The sequence below is a fragment of the Sceloporus undulatus genome, chromosome 2 (assembly GCF_019175285.1).
Source record: "Sceloporus undulatus isolate JIND9_A2432 ecotype Alabama chromosome 2, SceUnd_v1.1, whole genome shotgun sequence".
Taxonomy (NCBI): Eukaryota; Metazoa; Chordata; class Lepidosauria; order Squamata; family Phrynosomatidae; genus Sceloporus; species Sceloporus undulatus.
The window spans coordinates 322515139-322533448 of record NC_056523.1 but is presented as its reverse complement, the minus strand read 5'-3'; the positions used below and the strand labels follow the sequence as shown (position 1 = coordinate 322533448).

Genomic DNA, 18310 nt, shown 5'->3' with positions numbered 1-18310 from the left:
CAGCCCTCCCTCAATGAATTATGCAATACCTGTTCTGTGGTGTTTATGATTTGAATATATCAATGAAATAATATTTCTTGTGTTATTAGCTATTTCTGCAGAAGACAATAGGGATATGAAGCCTGTAAATATCCTTGTAATAATGCTTTCCAAGAATCTCCTAGCTGTTGGTTGGTCTAAACCAGCTTCAGAAGATCCAAAGGCAATTTTCTGCCCTTGGAGTCCTAAACCAAACCAAACCCTAGAAAGCCCCAAACAACAACAAAACCCAAAGTGACCATAAGCTTCTTTCTGCTTTTGAAAATCATATATTTGTTATGTAAAATAGTTTAGGCAGTGGGCCATTGTAACTTATTTAAAAGGTGAATTGCTGCTTCTGGACACTTCCAAAGAGAAGTAGTTCATTTTTTATTTTTATTTTTGGTCAGGACGTTGGTTTAGAAAGCCTGGAGAAGGGGTTGGAAAAAGAGCCTTGAGGTCCACTTGTGACCATAGGCCTCATTTCTCCCTCACCTTATCTAAGCTCAGTCATTCTTCAACCCTCCATTATTCTCTTTCCCTAAAATTCCAACCCTCACTCTTGTAATACAGGGGTGGTGTTGCTAGCCTTGGCAATAATCTTGAGTTCCTTAGATTGCATGAAGCGCTATGAATTCACTCAAGCACTGTATACATTATGATAATTCAGTGTTTGACTAGTGATGATTGCTTCATACTTAGAACGCTACTTTGCTTATGTACATTTAATGTCTCTTTTATCTCCTGCTACGACACACATAGTACTCAATTTATCATTTTGCACAACTTGGCTGCCTCCCTCTCTCTGCTGTATGCAACACATGCATTACAGATGGCCCCTTGTTGAAGCTTTTAGGTGGTGGACCTGGTTGTACACTCAGGGGGAAGGTCTAACAGGCATGTTTCTGCTGTGTCATCCCCCCCCCCCCCCGTTTTGCCACAGATGTGTCCATCCTCGGGGAGGAGTGATTCAAAGTGTGTCTTCCCGGAAACACGGCTCAGGTCTGCAGTACACCCGGCAATCAGAACCATGGACAGGAGTGGCTTCTTCGCAGAACTGGTCTTCTCCACCTGAAGTGGTAGATCTCACACTAGATGAAGACAGCAGACGCAAATACCTACTGTAATGCAAATTCACTGTGTTTTTAGTCACTTAGCCCTTTTCCTTTTGTGGCACAGACGTTCCTGGATATCACCTTGATGTCCAAAGCATCTGCTCCTGGCATTCTGGAATTCAGACTCCTCTGGGAGAATTTCCTCCTCTTCTCCTGCCACCCTGTTAGCATTGCGGTGTTATTTCAGAAATTTCCTTGAAATACTCTCTCCTTCCTTAGTCAAAGGGAGCTTCCCTATTATGGAAAACTTAGCAGCACTGAATGTCAGTGACACTTCCAAGTTTTTAACTGTGTGATTAATTTAGAGCCTTTGTTGATGGAAGCCATGTCACATTCCTGGCCACACCTTTTAGAGGCCTGTACAATTTCTTTAATTCACCACTAAAATGGATGTTGCTGGTACATGTGGGGTTTTATTTTCTTTCTCCCTAGCAATGTAAGCATTAAAAAAGCACCACTAGATTTGTTTATGGCTCTGAGTGTCCCCATCATGATTGTAGTATAACTACAGGAATTTTAAAGTATTGAGTTGTGGCCAGGGCATTGATAACATGTTGGTTTGATTATAAAACCAGCAAGACGTGATCACAAAAGCCCTGTAATGTGCACTGAGCATCTTTATTTAAGATTCAAAACATTTTTCTTAATATTATTTCTACGTTGCATATAGCTCAGTGCTGAGTCTTCTGACTGAGCATATTATTTTCCTCTAGACTACTGTACTGTTACTGGTCATTGGGCCCAGCTTGTTACAGCCTTTTTCTTCTCCCTGCTCCTTCCCCCTAAAAAACACAAGGAAGCCAGGCATTGCAAAGCCATCAGTATCCAATTCTCATCTTTGATGTGCTTTTCAAGTTAATTTTTCAAGGTCCTCGTGTAGCCTAAACCATCTTTTTGTGTTGGAAGATGTGTGAAAGTGGAGTTGGAATCCCTTTGTCTCAAGCAGCATTCACACAAATGATTTTAGGTTTTTAATGAACAACAATCACATCTTGTTCACTTCTTTTTGAGAGAAGGAACTAAAGTGTGCAGGATATTGGGAACACAAATCCTCTTTTAAAACCAATTTCTCTTCTGTACGAACATTGCTAAATAAGCTGCATTTCAATCCCTGTCCTACCAGTTCTCTTTTGAAAGCAGAGGGACTGTTTATGAGAGATGAATGCTGTGGGGGTGGTGAGAGACTCCCATTTCATCAGTGAACATTACCAGCCTTAAGAGGAAGACATGGAACTTTGTATGTAAAACACCTGTAAACAAAGGGAACGTGTAGCACCTTTGAGACTAACTCTGTGAAAAAAGTTTTAACATAAGGTTCAACTTCTTTTGCACAGTTGGTCTCAAAGGTGCTACAAGATCCCATTGCACACCGATATTCCAGACTAACATGGCTTTGTCTCTGAATTCTCCTGTAAGCAAAAACAGGCATGCACTGTGGCATCACCCCCTAGAGAAGTGCCCAGCCCTGTTTTGCCTTTATTCCTTTGAATGCTGCTGTAGAAAGAGCTGTGAATGTATAAACATCAACCTAAGTTTTGCCATATCTTTGAATCATCTCACATAGATAAGCAGAGGAAGAGATGAGGTTATCTGGCTTTCATTTTTTACACATCTTCAGAAATAACCTATATACCTTTTGCCTTTAAAACACGTTAACAGCCCTTATTTATTTTTATTTTTTTACTCAAGTCCCTTAAATGTTTGGAACTTCTTGACTGAGCATGGCTGGATTTGTCCAGCTCTCAGACATACACTTCCTTGCTATAGCACCCCTTCTGGCCAAATTCCACTGATGCCTTCTGCCAGACTTGGCATTTGCTTAGAGATGAGATTGTGGCCATCCTTGTTCCATGACTTTTGACAGAAGAATTTATGATTGCACATAAGGAAAGCTGAAGACACGGAGCAAGCAAGGTGTTCATGTTTGTCTGATGGGTTTTAACTGAAGAATTCATCATATATCCAGATGGAGAGGTATCAAATGTTAGGGTATAAGAGTAGCATCCCTTCCTCCTTAAATTTCCTTAAATATCTCTTGATAGTTGACATGGCAAGCTTATCTGTGGTAGTGGTTTCACTTATGGGGTGGATCCTCAGGAAGTGGTCCTTTGTTATCTAGGGACATAGCTCTTGGTGCACCAAATTTTTCTTTATGGTAAGATCATCACTTTGTGCCAAGATGTGGGAAGATTCTCTTTCTATAAGACTAGGAGACTTGCAAGTAAAGGGAAAGAGCTTTAATGGATGTGACAGTTTGAGAAGAGGAATATCACTGCATTCACAAAGGTGAGAGGAAAGGGGATAAATCACTCTTCCTCTTACTGCATACAGATACATAAATTAACCCAGTCTTGGTCCCATTGATTTCTTTGCTCAAAGCCAAACCACGAGACTGCATTTGGGAATAATTCAATATATATTTTCACAGAAGTAGATCCAGTCCATTTCATTAAGTGGTCATTGATAGAAGCCTAATCAGATAAAATGTTTATAAACTGTAGCACTTGCTTGTGTTATATGCAACTAAACAACTTTATTCTTCCAACAGTAGTCTCATTCCAATCTCTACTAGGTTATACTGTCAATAAAAAGGCCCTTACAAATTCCTATCTGACTGTCATTGCAAAGGGAGTAATCTCTACTAGGTTATACGGTCAATAAAAAAGGCCCTTACAGATTCCGATCTGACTGCCATTGGGAAAGGGCTTAGCATTACAAATTTGAGGAGATACAATCATACTTAAACAACAACAACAAACACATAGTTATTAACATTTTTCTACAGAATACTAAACTCTCCCATCTACCCTGGCCCTGTCCCCAACTAAATGATGTTGGACTCTGCTAACATTCTTTGCTTGAAGAATCAGTGACAGCTGAGACCCTGTTTGATATACTTACTTATATCATAATTCCTGTAAGACGGTTGAAATTTCTTGATTCTCACCACAAGGCAGCAACTTTGACAACTCTAAGGCAGTAAGCCTTACTTCATACTATAGTAGGGAAATCTGACATTCATACATTGCCCCCCTTCCTGATATGCCTAGTCTTAATGCACAGGAAGGGTTTTATACGGTGGACTGTTTAAATACGTAGTTTCTCCCATCTTCAGTGTGTAACATTAACAGCCTGGGAATGACATTAACATATGAGTCAGCTCTCCTTTTCCTTCTCCAATGCAGAAATCAGTTTTTGAAACTGAAATCTTGCTTGGTATTGGGGGAGGATGAGAGAGGTGAACTGCTAATGCACAACCAGCAGAAGGTGTTGGGCCCAAACATCACATCATCTTGAAGTTGTTAAAGCAGTTGGTGGTGTCGCACTCAGGACTTCAATCCCAGATTATTTCCTCTTTTTCTCCTCACTTGTGGATTCCATTGTTCCAGCATCATATTGATAAATCAGCATCAGATTAAAGCCCTCTTCACACCCACCAGTAGTTGCTCAGGAACCCTTTTCCCAGGATGCTGTCTCGTGTAAACACAGTGTGCTCATGTGAGTATTGCAGTAATGAGACAAGGATAATCCTAGTGGGGGCAAGGTATGACCCACCCACCCCAGATATTGGTGGCTGTTCCCCTTCCTTCATATCTCCCCGTTGGCTATGCTTGCTAGAGCTAGGGAGTTCCAGTCCAGCAGTATCTGAATGGTCACATTTTGTCTACCTCTGGCATTGTCCTTTCCCACTTGGTCGTAGGTTTCCCAGAAAGGAAAATCAGGGCCAAATAGAGAAGACCAACATAATTGACTGTCCTCTCATTCTTCCCGAATTCACATACCTCTGGCCCCTACATAGTATTGAAATGTGGGAAATCAGCCATGAAGGAGAGGTACATGAAGGCGGGAGCAGGTTAATCGGGCAGCCTCCAGCCAAGAACAGCTGCTTCAAACTAATTTTAACAAGCTTGTCTTTCAAAACAAGAACAATTGGATTTTAGGCCCAGTATCATCTTTTGTGATAACCGTTACCAGAAGCATCAAAGGAATATGCTGGTGATCTTTCCTTTTTAAAAAAAAAAGAGAGAGAAGAAAAGCTATTTTTCAGTTTGTATATGCTGTGACTTCCGTGTACATATAAAAATTTGACTGCTTTCTAACCAAACTTTTCTCTGATTGTGCACTGTGTTAGTTTTAAAGGAATCATGAGTTTTTAGCTTGGTAACCCATTTCTCTTGTTTTCAATTTAAAAACACTACGTGCTTTTTTTTTTTGTCTTTTGAAAGAGGAAAAAGGGAAAGAAAATGAAAGCCACAGTCACTGGATAGCTAAGTAATTATTTGGATTTTTCCTTTTTGTTCTTCTTTTCATTTCTTTTTCAGGATGTGGGAATCAGAGAGCAAAAGGTCCCTGAGACTTAATAAGTGAAACTGTAGCCATCGTATGGCTAAGAATAATGCACTTGATAGTTTTAGTAAAGGCCTGAAAAACATAACACACCCATTGTGGCTTGCCAGTGGCATAGATCAGCCATCCTGGTCTTTGATCAAGCTTGCATTTGCAGGCCCCAAAACCAGATTGCACCAACTATCTGGTGATCTGTTTTAACACTCAACGGATGGGCTTATGTGTGCATGTTTATATATGTGTGTATGTTTTATAGGCCTGGGTTTAGCAGCTCAGCTCTTGCTGGAGTTCAAACTTGGAATCTTCACAGGGAACACAATATATAATTGCTTAGAAATTTAATGTTTTCGATTGTGTAACTCTTGAGTTTGAAAAAAAGGACAAAAAACACAAAAATGTTCTTTTTAACACTCATTCTCATTTCCATCTAGTATTTAATGGTTTTTGGAGAAAATAATAATAATAAAACAGAGTGTTATAAAATTATATATTTTTGGTGCAAGATGAGACTTTCTGAGTTTTTTTGAAACAAGTCTGTAGCATAAAGTTTAAACTATTTTAAGACAAAATAAAATAGAGTGAATTATTTAAACTTTATCTTACTTTGTAGCATGTGGGGTTTGGGGGGGTGTCTCTGACCTTTATGTGGTAATATTTTGATTAAAATCGAGGGGGGGGGATGTATGGATGTTCACGACCACAGCTATTCTGCTTTCCCAGCTTCCGAGGTGTCATCACGTTGTGCTTACAATGTGAAAAAGCCTGAAGCTTGGTGGCAGTTAAAGCCTGCAGTTCGGTCTTTCAGAGATGTATTTTGTTCCTCCCCAGCCTCATTGCTCCATCTGTCTTAACGGTCATCCAGCCCAGTGCTTCTGCCATGAGCTAGCAGTTAGCAAAGGATTTTGTGAACAAGGCCTCCAAATAGCCCAACAGGTTTAAGAGGAGGACATTTGCAGGATATTTCAATTTTCTATAATCTGGCATTCCTCAAATGAAGGATTGAATCCACACCACCATCTTGTTCCCGCTGCTCATTAAGGATTTCTTGAACATTATCTCAATAATAATCCACACATTTGTGCAGAACTGGTCAAAATTGGACACTATTCCTGAACAGAAGAATCTCATAGGGGCCAATCCTCCTCCCCATTGGAGCCCCTTGATAGGTTCACCTTAGGGTCACCATAAGTTGGAAATGGCTTGAAGGCACACAACAAATGGAAAGAAGGGAAGGGTTCAGGCTAAGAAAAAGTAGTGTGCCTTTAGTCCCTGACAGTGATATGGATCTGAGCCCAGGTCTCCAAAAATCCAAATCTTGAACCATAACTACTGGGCGGTCTTACACAGGGAGCTCATTCTTTCCAAACGGCACAAGACAGAGTTGTGAGCAGACTCAAGAGAAGCAAAACACCTGTAGAAATACATAAATTATCTTAGGAAAGAAACAGAAAGAGGGAAAACCCAAAACAGCTCTGTAAGGACTGAGCATGATTAGTGGTGTCAGTACACTTGGGCCCTCTATGTGTACGAATTCTTTATCCACTGATGGAAGCATCCACGGCTTGAAAATAATAAGCATAAATTCCCAAAAGTAAACCTTGATTTTGCCATTTTATGTAAGGCACACCATTTTACTATGCCATTGTATTTGATGGGACTTGAACATCCATGGATTTTTGTATCCCTGGGGGATCCTGGAACCAGACCCCAAAAGATAACAAGGGCCCACTGCATTTTGATCAAGGAAACCAGGAAGGGGGTGCCATGGAGTATCTGGGAAGTGGCTATGGCTGTCTGAAACCCTGAGTTGGAGCACCCCATACATGCTGCCAGTCTCACTGGCTATCCCTTACATGCTAGACTTGAATTTGTCAAAAAGAAGATGGGATGCAACTTTCCATTGCAGTCCCACAGTGTTTGGAGCATTGCATGGATCCCAGCCCTGCCTTGCAGCCTCATGTTCACTCAAGCTCAAAATGCAGGGAAATTGTAGCTGTGGGGGGCCTTGCCCTTTACAGATGTGTTATTTATGCAATGTGCATATGGTATGCAATGTGGTGGGTAGTTCCAGCTTCACTGTTGCCTTGGAGCTGAATGGCTGTGAGTGGCAAGAGTGCTGGATTGCCAATTCACCCGATTCCAGATAGCCAGTTCACAGGAATACAGGCATGCAGTTCACGCAAGTGAAGCTAGTTTTCCATATTGCATGTACCCAAAGGGGTAACCAATGTAATTCACATAGAATGGGGTAGACAGTGTAGTCAGGATGGGTCCTCAGGAGTCAGATTTTTAGGGAATTTTTTCCCCCAGATGGGTGAGGGTATCTTCATGTTTTTGGCTTTTCTAACCATTTTTGGTCCAGGAGAAGCCCTTTTTAAAAATAGGAAGTAAACTAGAAGTGAGTTTCTGGTCTCTTCCTGTTGTAAAAAAGGCCTTTCCTGCTCTCCAAATTGCCCAGAGCCAGCCTAAAACATGGCAAAAATGCCTTCACTCCCCTAGAGGGTGTTTTTTGAGGGGGGAGATTAGTTTTATTTGAATGGTGGTGGAGTGCAGCCCTACCTGTCCTCCTGAGCAGCTAATACAGCCTTCTAGTCTGAAAGGAGAGCTGGCATGGCGTAGTGATTTGTGTTGGACTAGCTGACCATGTTTCGATTCCCCACTCAGCCATGAAACCCACTGGGTGATCTTGGGCAAGTCACATGCTCTTAGCCTCACGGGAAGGCAATGGCAAACCACTGCATAAATCTTGCTGAGAAAAATCTTAGGATCACCATAAGTCAGAAACGACTTGAAGGCCCACAAGAACAAAGTCATTGAGAGTTGCCCAACCTTGTCATGCAATGACAAAGAGATGGAAGAGAGTTTTATGGTTGTGGCTCACAAGATGTAAGTGTGATTGTACAATTGGGGGTGGGGGGTTAGAATCAAAATTACTGAGAGAGAGTTTTATCTTTCTGTTAGTGGAGCCCAACTACTTGGGAGTCGGCACAAACCTGAAGCAAAGCCACACATGGGAGTCAACAGGCACCTTCTCTCCAGATAGGCAGAAAATGAACACAGAATTCAGTATTTTTATGTCAAGAAAAAATGTCACAAGGGTGGCAAGCTGTTGAATTAAAAAGTCCTAAAATCTGGCCGAGCGTGGACCTTGCCTCTACAGGCAAACAGACTTCCAAAACAGAAATTGCAAAGTCTTAGGAAAAAAAGATGTGTTAAAAATAACAGTTTACATGGCTCTCTTCTCTGTAGATAAAATCAACCACATAAGAGAAATTTACACATTACTGGGACGAAACTTGGATGTTTCATACTAGCCTGAATTGACTTAAACAAGACACAGTGATTCCCAAACTTTGGCCAACCAGGTGTTTTGGACGTCAGCTCCCAAAGCTCCAGACAGTTGGCCAAGCTGGCTGGGACTTCTGGAAGGTGAAGGCCAAACACCTGGAGGACCGAAGTTTGGGAACCACTGGGGCTTGGAGCAACATGGCAATCTCTGTAACAAGAAAGCATGAGATATGATTTAGCTGTTCATTAGGTGAACAAAATCAATTGAGATCAAATTAGTTACTTCATGGTTAATACTGAAAGTTGAGACTTTCTCTTTGGGGGAAACAAGTGACTTTGAATGTGACTGCAAGCCAGTTCTATTGGTTTCCAGATTTCTTACCGTCATGGTCACACTCCTTTAGATATACTGTTTTGTCAATATCCTTCTCGAACTATCATTCCAGCCAGAACTGGACATGATACTCCAAGTAAGGTCTGACCAAAGCAGTGTTCATCTTGCTTCTTTGCAGTAAGTTGGAGATGACTTGAAGGCGCACAATAGTAACAAAGAATTAACTTGTGTCTTAATTAACTAGCTTGCATTTAAAAAAAAAGATCCTTGCAAAGTCTTACAAGCAGTATTGTTTGTCCGCTCTAAAGAGTAACCCTAGATTTCCCATTGGCATTTCTAGTGTGAACCATCAGATGCCCCAAGAATATGCAACCTTTTTCAATGTGCTGCGGTTACCTGAGCTATGTGTTTTGTTTTGCTTTTTACCTGTCTGCAAACAGCTCAACAGGTGTTCTGCTCTCCCATAGCCCAGTGCCTTAGCTTCTCAGGTGACCAACTCTGTTTCCCAGCTGTTGGACATCCTGTTTTTCAGTTTTAAGACTATAGTGGCCTGCTACACTTGTAACCTGGTGGACTTTTTGTTGTTTCTTTGTGGGTTTTGTTTTAAAAGTAGAATTTCCCCCTGTCTCACAGTGGCTCATGGCCCCTGGGAGCTTGTTGCCTGATATACTGCTCCTTTAAAAAGATGCAGACAGACAGAAGAAAAGCACTGTCTTTCTTTTTAGTGATTATCTCAATCTCCAAATCGGATTTGGAAAGTCACTTAGGGTCACTAGAAGTTGAAATAATTCTCCCTTTTGCCACTTATCAGAAGCACTCTTAATTTCCCCTTAAATTTAGGTCATTCACATTACAATGAATGACCTCCTTTGTCTGTGCTATAAATAGTACCCCAGACTATATTTCCTGAAAGAATAAAACATTCTGGGGTTAGTATAATCCAGATCCTAAGCGGAATCCCATAGTCTGCCTATATGATGCATATTAAGTGATTTTACAAAATTATTTTGCTCATCTATTCTAGTTTTGTTGCATGTAAAGGGAGGGGAAGGAAGTACACAATAATACACTCTGACTGCTCCTCGGAAATGTTATTCAGTATCATTTCCAGCTTCTGAGATCTGCTCATGCTCAAGCAATCATAAGAGCTAGAAAGATATTTTAATAAAACAGGCAACAAGGAGACAGAAATTCTTCAGAAGTAGAATTTTTTGACGTGCATTGCTTTTAAACACATAGTGCCCCACATGTATTCTACTTTTGAAAGGTATGGCTGTGATCATACCCCCATGCATGGGATGTACATAGGATGGGTAGGGATAGACTGTATGAAGATTTCATGAACTGAGGCAAACAAAAGATGAAGATCTAAACTTTATTGACCAATTGCAAACAAATTGCAGAGTGAGATGGCAACCATCTGACAGATCTCAAAGAAATCGAATATGGTTTTACTGATCTTCTAACAAAAAAAGTGACACATTCCTAAGATTGTCCTAAGACCAGAAAACTAGAATGTCACCAATTTTACAATTTTTGCAAAAGGATGTGAGACATTACCTGCCAGTTAAAGTAATCTGGGTAGAATAGTGATGTTAAAAGAGTTGAGGCTGCAGTGTGTAAAGAAGGATAAGTCTCGCTGAAGAAAAATCAACATGGCTTCCAGAAAGGTAAGTCCTGTGCAACTAGCATTTTAGAACTGAGAGTGGATAAGCCATATTGTTTACTTGAAATTTCAAAGGGCATTTGGCAAAGTCCCATTACCAAACACTCCTAACCAAATTTAACAATCACAAGATAAGATGACTGGTCCTCTTAATGGATCAGTAACTGTTTAAAGAGCTTATATAATGCCTTTATTCACATCTATGGTGTGACCATATTGACAGTGTTGTATACTGGTGCTACACAAAGTAGTGGTCCATGGACCAGAGCAGGTCCAATTGTAGCCAGTGGGCTTAAACAAGATGCTGGCCACTAGCACATTAGTGGAAAAGTTGCCAGTCCTCCACATCCGATACCTTAAGCACTGTGGTATACATTTCCAAGCACAACATCCCAAAAGTATATTGTAGAGCTAGAAAACATTTAGTAAGTGGCAACCCTATTTTTTAAAGTGGTTAGAGCATCTTCTATGACCAAACACTACAAGATCTGTGAACGTTTTAGCACAGAAAAAAAAGGAAAGTAAACGGGAACATCAGAGATGCATAAAACTATGCCCAGTGTTCAAAAAGTGGATCAGGAGAGATGTTTCTTCTTCCTCTAGTAATAATAGAATTTGGGGTCACTCAGTGAAGATACATGAAGCAAGAGAGATAAAAGTTGTACTTCAAGCATATACACAGAATGATGGAATTTGCTGCCATAAGTTATATTGGTGGGTGCATTAAACAGGGACTAGATTAATGCATGGAGGATGGAGATCTATAGGGGATGTAGCTGGGCGGAGGGTGGCAAAATGAACACATTGCCCCCAAATGAAATTTTCCTTCAGTTCCCGAATTTCTAGCATTGCAGACAGCCAAAGCACACCTAGAACTCTTCTATTTGCTGAGTTCACATTCTCTTGGTAACTTTGCCTGTCATTTTCTTCAGAGGGTCCAATTACATTTCTAAATGCTCAGCTGAAGGGCTAAGTTACAGCAATGCTAGAAAATCGGAGAGTGAAGGAAGTACAGTGGTGCCTCGGGTTACGAAATTAATTCATTCCGCCATTCCTTTCGTAACCCGAAAATTTCGTAACCCGAAACACTTTTCCGTTAGCACTGGAAAGCCTATAGCTGCACTTTGCAGCATTTGAATTTCGCGCCGAAATGAATTTCGTAACCCGAAAAATATTTCGTAACCCGAAACAGTTTTTGCCAATCCAACTTTTTCGTATCCCGGAAATTTCGTAACCCGATCATTTCGTATCCCGAGGCACCACTGTATTCATTTTGTGGGGAAGGGGATTCTTATTTGGGGGAGACATACTCTACTCGCTCCACCCACCATATAGCTGCATCCCTGCTGCATCTAGTCAGGATGGCTAAAAATATCCTCCAGTACCAGAGGCAGTACATCTCTCAGTACCAGCTGCAGAATGCAACGTAGGCAGTGCTAGTGAACTCTCATCCTCTTCCTAAGCTTCTGGAGGCATTTTGTTGATTTATATGGAGAGAGAATCCTGGATCAGACAGACAAGTTGAACATGAGTCAACAGTGTGATGTGGCAACTAAAAAAGCCAATGTGATTCTAGGCTGCATCAATAGAAGAATAGTGTCTAGAGATCAAGGGACATAATAGTGCCACTGTTCTGCTTTGGTCAGGTCTCACCTGGAATATTGCATCCAGTTCTGGACATCACAATTCAAAAAGGATTCTGAGAAGCTGGAGCATGTCCAGAGAAGGGAAACCAAAATGGTGAAGGGTGTGGAAACCATGCCCTGTGAGGAGAGAAGAGCTGGAGCTTATGAAGCTGTTTAGTCTGGAGAAGAGAAGGTTAAGAGGTGATATGCTAGCCCTGCTTAAATATTTGAAGGGGTGCCATATTGGGGATGGAGCAATTTGTTTCCTGCTGCCCCAGAAATCAGGACATGGAGCAATGGATGCGAGTTAAAGGAAAAGAGATTCGATCTAAGCATTAGGAAGAACTTCCTGACATTAAAAGCTGTTCGACAGTGGAACACATTCCCTTGGAGAGTGGTGGAGTCTCCATAGGAGGATTTTAAACAGATGGCCATCTGTCAGAGGTGCTTTGATTGTGTCTTTCTGCATGGCAGGGAGATGGACTGGACTGGGGTCTCTTCCAACTCTATAACTATGATGTTTTTATTTACGTTCAAAAGGGGTCTCAGTTGCATACAATAAAGTTCCAAGAGTGAGCTCCTGTCATTAGTCCCAGCTTCTGCCAACCTAGCAATTTGAAAGCATGCAAATGCAAGTAGATAAATAGGTACCATTTTGGTGGAAAAGTAACAGTGTTCTGTCCAGTCATGCTGGTCACATGACCACCGGAGTAATCTTTGGACCATGCTGGCTCTCTCTGCTTAGTAATGGAGATGAGCATTGTCCCCTACAGCCAGACATGACTAGACAAACTTGTCAAAGGAGAAACATTTACCTTTTACCTTTATAGCAAAAGCATGAAAATAAAAACACAAAAGGAGTAAAAATAACCACCTTAGTTGTAGGGTTCCATGAAAACTGACCAAATGTCCAAATATAAGTCCATATAAATTGATATAAGCTGGATGACCAGTTTTATCTGACTTTAAAGCAATCAGATCCACAACCATTTGAATATTATCTCTGATTGTTTTCGGTAAATCCTATGTAAAACATTACGTAGGGATATAGTGTGTTAGTGCAGCAAGTATGATCTTTACAACATTTCGCTATCAGCGTAATATAGGGATCATTTAATGATGAAGAGAGGGAGCCAGATTCTAAGATATGTTGTAAAACCTGGAGTAGTTTTGGTGCTAACAAACTGGAACAACTGTTGTCCCATTCAATTGGAAACCCAGTGAGTCCAGAAGACTTCCCAATTCTCATATTTGCTATAGCATTGATAATATCTTCTAAGTATAAAGATTCTGAAAGAAACTTTTGCTGTTATGTGGTAAGATGAGGAAGGTCAATATGAGAAAATAAAATCCCAATCCTATTGGTGCATTTTATTACTGAAGGTATACAAATCTGCATAAAATCTGAAAAATTGTAGATTTATATCTGTGGTGAAGGTATAGAAATTATTGCTTTCATCTTCAATAGGTGAAATAACATTGGGTTGCTGTTGATGTTTAAGGCGATGCACCAGAATCTTGTTGGGATGTTCCCCATTTTCCTAATATGCTTGTCATAAACAGGTCAAAACAAGTTCATTTTGTTGAAAGAGTATATTATTCAATTCATATTTAACTTTTTGCAATTTTGCAGTTTTTCATTTCATGTTCTGATGAGAAACATCAAACTGAGGTACAACAACTTGCGGCATTTTTCAATAATTCATTTATTATTTTAAAGTCTTTTAGAAAATGTTTCTACCCCAAATGTACACTTTACTTGCTTCCCATTCAATAGCATAGGAACTTGTAGGGCCTTCATCCATATAATAATATTCCATCAGATCTGCTTACATTTGACTTGTCAACTGTGAGGCTAAAGCATCACTGGCAGGTGATGTCCATCGAAGCTCTGTCATACGTTTCCTGAGATGATTTCTATCTCTACTCTGATTTTGTCAGTTATTCAATGAACAACAGGGATCAAGGAATCTTGTCAATTACAGTTCCATTTGGTTTCTGTCTTCTCTCTCTTTTTACCTTATGCTTATTTTGGCCCACATAAATCTATACATACACTCGTTCTAAAGTACAATGGTGTAGGCATTTTTCTTTTTGTGTATGTATTTTGGTGCAGACAGCTAGCGTGGTGTAGTGCTTTGAGCGTTAGACTAGGACTCTGGAGATGAGGGTTCAAATCCCAGCTTGGTCATGTAAACCCACTGGGTGACCTTGGGCAAGTCGCACTCTCTCACTCTCAGAGGATGGCAATGTCATACTCCCTCGGAAGAAACTTGCCACGAAAACCCTACAATAGATATGCCTTAGGGTCGCCATAAGTCCAAAATGGCTTGAACGTACTCAACAACAACAACAAACAAACATATTTTTTTGCCAGCAATTTCCTCTGATGCAATGTGGATTTTTAAAACCTGCAATATAAGCATTTTGGGGCATATTTTCCTAGTGTACGCATTTTTATTTTAGAACAGCATCACTCCCATAGACGAAAAGTAAAGTACAACTGATCAAATGTGTTTCAGCTTGTGAAATGCTTCAGGAGTGGTGAAACAGGTAAGTCAGTGCTGAAATTCAGATGAAGGAATTCTTCTTTTCCCTAATGAGAAATGCAAGAGATGCAAGAATTTGTAGAATGGCACCACCTTGTGGATATTCTGTACAATGGGAACATAGGAAATGGCTTTATACCGGGTTGGACAGTCTGGCTCAATATTGTCTACACCAGGGATGAGCATCTTTGGTAGGTTCCGGGCAAGGAGTAGTTATTCTGCCAAAGGACCCTCTGGAAGCCACACAGAATGAAAAAAATGCCTCCTCACACCATGAAAATACAAAATTGGAAGTGACTAGAAGTCCAGGTTTTGAAAAACATGCAATTTTTGTCTACTGGCCAAATGTTTAACAGATGAAAACCAAAATATGTATGGCCAAACAACATCAGAGTGTGGTTAAGATGGTAAAAGGTATTAATGAGGAAGAACAGATAAGTTAGAAGAGGCTGCAGCATTTTGCTTTCACCTGAGCTTCCTGGGAAAACCAAGATTCTGCCCTCTCAATTGAGTTTACTTTGGCACGTTGAACTCTGGTAGCAGCAACTGAGGTATGCTGAGGGCAAAATGGGGAAATGGGAGGAGGCGAGAGAAACTGAGACAAAGCAGCTGAAAAAGTGGGACAGCAGAGGATTAACTGGAAGTGACCCTGCCAAATTGAGACAGTTGAAGGGCATGTTTTTGATGTTAGTACAGTGGCCTGTTTTAAAAGTCAGCAGTTACTCTTGTAGACTTCCAAAAGAAACAATTCTTCTCCTTTGGCATGGTTCAAAAACTGTCTTGCAGGAAGAGCACATGCAACTATACATTTCAAGTCCACATTGATCACCTGCCGCCTTCTAGGATAATTTTGGATATTCCCCTATGGCACCTTCAGAATGGATGACTTTCTTCCAGAGGTTTCATTTGTGTTTAGTCTGTTCCAGCAAAAATTACAAAATGGATGTGTGGCACAGTAAAAAGACCTGACGGATTTATTTGGCAGAAGATTTTGCAGACTTGAAGATTTTGCAGATTTTCCCCTGACTACTTGCAGTTCTGGTCTGCAAAAACTTTGGCCACATAAATCTATAAAGCATTTGAAAGTCCCAAGGTTCATTTCTGGCATCACACGTTCTCATGGGCTACAATTCATTGGTGCGCTCTGTTGTACGAATGCTTAAGCTGCACCTAAATGTGTATGTTTTAAAATTTTGCTTTTGGCTACAAGAGATTCATAGTGGGCTAGATTATAGACAATGTGAATACGTAATTACCTTAGAATATTCAGTTCTTGATATCTAAATAGCGATGTTAGTGGGGAGGCAAGATTGGTACCCATGGCACATGTGTAATGACACCATAAGGTTATCATAGTACTTTGCAATATGATAAAGGGACAGTTTGCATTTTTGTTTTCTTATTTTCAGCTATACGGTGACCATTCCAGTGTGGTGCAACTTTCTGGTCCTTGCCATTTTGCTTCGCCCATGCAGGTCTATATTTTGGTTGTGTAAAAGAGGGCATTTCAGTAAGTGTTACTTGTTAACTGGTTGTGTGACAAGTAGTGTCCATTGTAATTCTGTCTTCTACACAACTGTTCAAGGCACAGTAGCCTACTCCATTTTTCAATCTGGCACCCCATCCATCAGTTGTCAACCTTACCTTCTCTACAGTGCCTTAGACCAGTGCTTCTCATGCTATCTGATGTGGGAACCAGTACTGTATTTTGTTTGCTAGCATCCCAGGGACCATCACCATATTTGTGAGCATTGGCTACAACCTTTCTTTCCAGGGTAGTCTCTGTGTATTGGTAGCTCATGGATTGATGCCAGCCCATGAACCTCCATTTTGACTAGCACTGTTCTAAACCAGTAGTTCTCAATCTTTGGCCCTCATATAAACCCTGGAGGATCAATGGTTGAAAACTGCTGTTCTGCACTATTCTAACATTCAGGACATTATAGGGAAAATAAAATGGCTTATATCTGAAACATTAGTAGCTTGCCAAAGGTGCCACATGCTGACACTATACTGTACACTCACACTATACAATTGTAGCAATATTACTCCAGTTTAACTGCCATGGCTCCATATTATTGAATTCTGGAGTTTGTAGTTTGGTGAGGCTTTGGGGCACTCTGGCTGAGAATTCTACAAAATCACAGAATCATAGAGCTGGAAGAGACCCCAAGGGCCATCCAGTCCAACCCCCTGCCATGCAAGAATACACATTCAAAATACTTCTGACAAATAGCCATCCAGCCTCTGTTTAAAAACCACCACACTCCATGGCAGCGAATTCCACCGTCAAACAGCTCTTACTGTCAGGAAGTTCCTCCTAATGTTTAGGTGGAATCTCTTTTCCTGTCGCTTGCATCCATTGTTCTGGGTTCCACTCTCTGGAGCAGCAGAAAACAAGCTTGCTCCCTCCTCAAGATGATACCCCTTCAAATATTTAAACAGGGCTATCATATCACCTCTTAACCTTCTCTTCTCCATGCTAACCATACCCAGCTCTCTAAGTCACTCCTCATAGGGCTTGTTGGTTTCCCAACCTTTCATGTGACCCAAAATATAATGCTACAGTAAAGAAGGCAAATAATAACCCTAGAGCTGCATGTGCGCATGCGCTGCTAGAATCGCGGGAAGTTGTAAGTTTTGCCGGCAGATGTTTTGGTTGTAGAAAGTGATAAGGGAAAGTTTGGAATTTAAAGTGACCCCCTACACACATTCCTGCGCCATTTTCACCTGCGAACGGGCACAGTTCGGCTGTTCCTGGCACAGCTGTGTGGCGGCTCCCCTTTGCCACCAGGCAGGATGGCACAGCCATCCACCAGCACCCCGAAAAAAGGCAGGGGGACGTCTTGGTCTCATGCGGAGACGGCTGACCTTATAGCTATATGGTCCCAGCCAAATATTCTGCAGAAATTGGAGCAGTCCTACCTGAATGCTGACACATATTGAGAAGTGGAAGAAGCCATGAGAGCCAAGGGCCACAACAGAACTTTGGAGGAGTGTCGCCGAAAATGCAAGTCGCTGAAATCTCAATACAAACAATACAGAGATGCCCAGGCCAGAGGTACCAAGAAGACCACCCCCCTGCCCTTTTACAAGGAGCTGCATGCTTTCATCAAAAGTGATGGAAGCATCAGACCCAACAGACTAGCCACCAATGGGGAGCGTGTGAGGGTCCCGGCGGGCCAGCCAGCCAGAGCGGAGCCTGTGGTGGTGGAGGAGGAGGAGGACGAGACCCTGGAGCTTGAATGTGCCTAAGACCTTTTGATGCCCCCTCAGGGTAAGATGCGCCATGGCCCCTGGGGGGAAGGGAGGGGGAAATGGGAGAAGGGGAAGATGTGGCCCTGGGGTGGGCACAGGCCAGAGATGAC

At 41.3% G+C, this 18310-nt stretch overlaps 1 protein-coding gene across 3 annotated transcripts in view; it reads left to right on the top strand.

The window, feature by feature from the left end:
* The window catches only part of C2H18orf25 (chromosome 2 C18orf25 homolog), a 69438-nt gene extending 63366 nt beyond the window's left edge, over positions 1-6072 (top strand). For all 3 annotated transcript variants that reach the window (XM_042449040.1, XM_042449038.1, XM_042449039.1), the window contains one exon: positions 962-6072. In XM_042449040.1, coding sequence (XP_042304974.1) covers positions 962-1145 — 184 coding nt within the window. In that variant the 3' untranslated portion in view covers positions 1146-6072. The remainder of the gene's footprint in view (positions 1-961) is intronic.
* Positions 6073-18310: the final 12238 nt, after the last annotated feature.